This window comes from Triticum aestivum, chromosome 4A (assembly GCF_018294505.1).
Source record: "Triticum aestivum cultivar Chinese Spring chromosome 4A, IWGSC CS RefSeq v2.1, whole genome shotgun sequence".
Classification (NCBI taxonomy): Eukaryota; Viridiplantae; Streptophyta; class Magnoliopsida; order Poales; family Poaceae; genus Triticum; species Triticum aestivum.
Window position 1 is genome coordinate 364403870 of NC_057803.1, and position 2246 is coordinate 364406115.

General features: G+C 52.8%; 1 protein-coding gene across 1 annotated transcript; it reads right to left on the bottom strand.

Moving 5' to 3' along the window:
• Window positions 1-436: 436 nt before the first annotated feature.
• LOC123086112 (uncharacterized) lies at window positions 437-1310 on the bottom strand. Its single transcript, XM_044507826.1, has 2 exons — window positions 944-1310; window positions 437-851 (listed from the first exon to the last, which is right to left on the bottom strand). The coding sequence occupies exons 1-2, from the start codon at window positions 1239-1241 to the stop codon at window positions 661-663; spliced, it is 489 nt and encodes a 162-aa protein (XP_044363761.1). The 5' UTR covers window positions 1242-1310; the 3' UTR covers window positions 437-660.
• Window positions 1311-2246: the final 936 nt, after the last annotated feature.

Consider the following 2246-nt stretch of genomic DNA (forward strand, 5'->3'; position numbering starts at 1 on the left):
GGCAAGAGGGTGAAGCAAAAGCAAAACTACCTATCTAGTCAAGTTTAAATGAGGCCGGGAACAACAAATAACAAATCTGGAAACTCCTCATGAGCATATTTTGGTTATGGTACTGTTCTGCCCTAAACCATATTTTATAGTTGTTAAACATGCAAAACGATGCCACCATGTTAAACTAGGCATTTTTCCACCCCATTTACATATAAAGTTTATTAAATACCGAGTTACGGTTATTTAGTTATGGAATAAACCATTTTAGCAAGTTAATTAAGCAAGTTTAAACATAGATGAAGGAGTTGGATATTATTTAACTAGATGAAATTCTAAGCAAGTTTCATATATAAAACATTTTAATAAGATGCACGGTTGATGAGTTATTAATTGCATGAACTCTAGGGACTTCTCTGTAAAACTGGCAAACTCTGGATAAAATGATAAAATCTTGTACTGAAAAAAACACAAACGGGCTGGATCTGTTGGACCAACAATGCACAAGGGGGTTTCTCACCCAGTGGGCCTGGCCCAGATCGGTAGAGAGGTAGGCCGAAAAGGGGGGTGCTGGGCCTTGGGCCTTGGAGAGGCTGGAAGGGAGGCGGCCCAGGCGCGACGCGGTCAACGAGCGGGCGAGCGAGCGCGCTCGATCCTGAACCGCTGCTCACATCAGGGGAAGGAGAGGCCGACGCTGGCCTTGGCACGGGCGGGACAGGAAGCAGGGCGAGGCGGTGCTACTTGAAGGGAGGTTCGACGAGACGGGCCTGCAGGCGGCTTACGGCGGCGGGGACCCACCGGATCTGACGAGGGAAGCTGGTTCCCGATGGTTGGAGTCGAACAAGACGACGATGGCTCGGCTCCTGCGCAGAAATACAGAGAGCAGGTAGGTTCAGAGAGGAGAGACAGGGAGAAGAAATGGGAAGAAAAAGAGGGCGCGAGGCGGGAGTCTGGCCTGGTAGGTGGTCGTCGGAGAGCGAGGTCGCCGGCAGCAGGAAGGTCAAGTGAAGGAGAAGAAGACTGCAAGGGCAGAGGACTTGGGCAGACAGGAGGAGCATGCGGCAGGACTTGGGCTCCATGGCCATGGCGAGGTTCCTGCAACTGGAGGTCAGCGCGGCTAGGCGCTGCACTTGCCGACGCGGATGGCAGAAACACAGTGGCGCTGGCATCGAGTTCATGGCGTGGCTGGGCGGCGACGGGTCTTGGTGCTGGAGTGGTCGTGGAGCTCGAGGATGATGACGTCCGGGTGCCATGGCGGTCTTCCTGTCCAGAACGAGAGAGAGAGATGAGAGAAACGGGAGAGGAAAAAATGAGGAGCAGAGGAGGAGCGCGACGGGGTTGGCCTGTGGTGGATGCTGCTGTGATTTGGGCGGCGCTGAAAACAGTGAGGGGTCGGAGAGGATTTGGATCGGGAGGAGTGCGGCTCTGGTTGGCTGGGCGATGGGATCGAGGGAGATTGTGTGAGGGGATCCCGAGAGGATTAGTGGCGGCGGCCCGAGAGGGATGGATGGGACAACTCCCCTAGAAATTAGGTGCTTTAGTTGGATGAGATTGACTTCAGACAAACCTAATATGCAGAGTAAAAAGGACCGGAGGGAGTAGGTAGGTTGGCTAGGTTAGGGGCTACTCAGTCCATCCGATCGTAGTCGGACGATCCCGCATAAAATAGCTAGGGAGTCCAAATAAGAAAACGGTGATGTTTTGTAGACGTTTGGGGATGAACCGGACACAACGGTGACGACTGCCCGGGTCGGGTCCGGGACACCTTTTCGGACGCGCGCGCGAGGAGGGCCACGGGCTGACGAGAGAGGTTAGGTAGGGCCTGACGGTGAGTGGTGGTGGGCTGAGAAGAGAGAGGGGGAAAGCAACCCGGCAACTGTTTCCGGAGACCGGAAACGTCCGACGTTTAACCGGCTATACCACCGCTATAGTTAATCGTTGGGGCGCCAAATGAACTCCGAATGCGACGAAACTTGGCAGGCGGTCTACCTACAACATAACAATACCACTTGCCAACTTTCAAACCATTCCGATAACATTTCTGGCCACTTATAAAATACTATTTCGAACATGCCGCGGGCGCGTGCAAGTGTGGTTGGGCTCAGAACGGACAACAGAGAGAACTCAGAGAACCCGGACGAATGCAAGTTTTAAAACATGATGATGCAATGCACATGATGACATGACAAGATGCAACACGCAAGCGAATGACATGGCAATGACAGCGAATAACTAGAAGACACCTGGCGTAACGGTCT

Bases quoted from the DNA above. Each gene is read 5' to 3' on its own strand.
- LOC123086112 (XM_044507826.1), bottom strand. From the start codon at position 1,241: ATGGCACCCGGACGTCATCATCCTCGAGCTCCACGACCACTCCAGCAC. The intron at 852-943 runs GCCAGACTCCCG...ATTTCTGCGCAG, and splicing joins CTCCGACGACCACCTACCAG to GAGCCGAGCCATCGTCGTCT.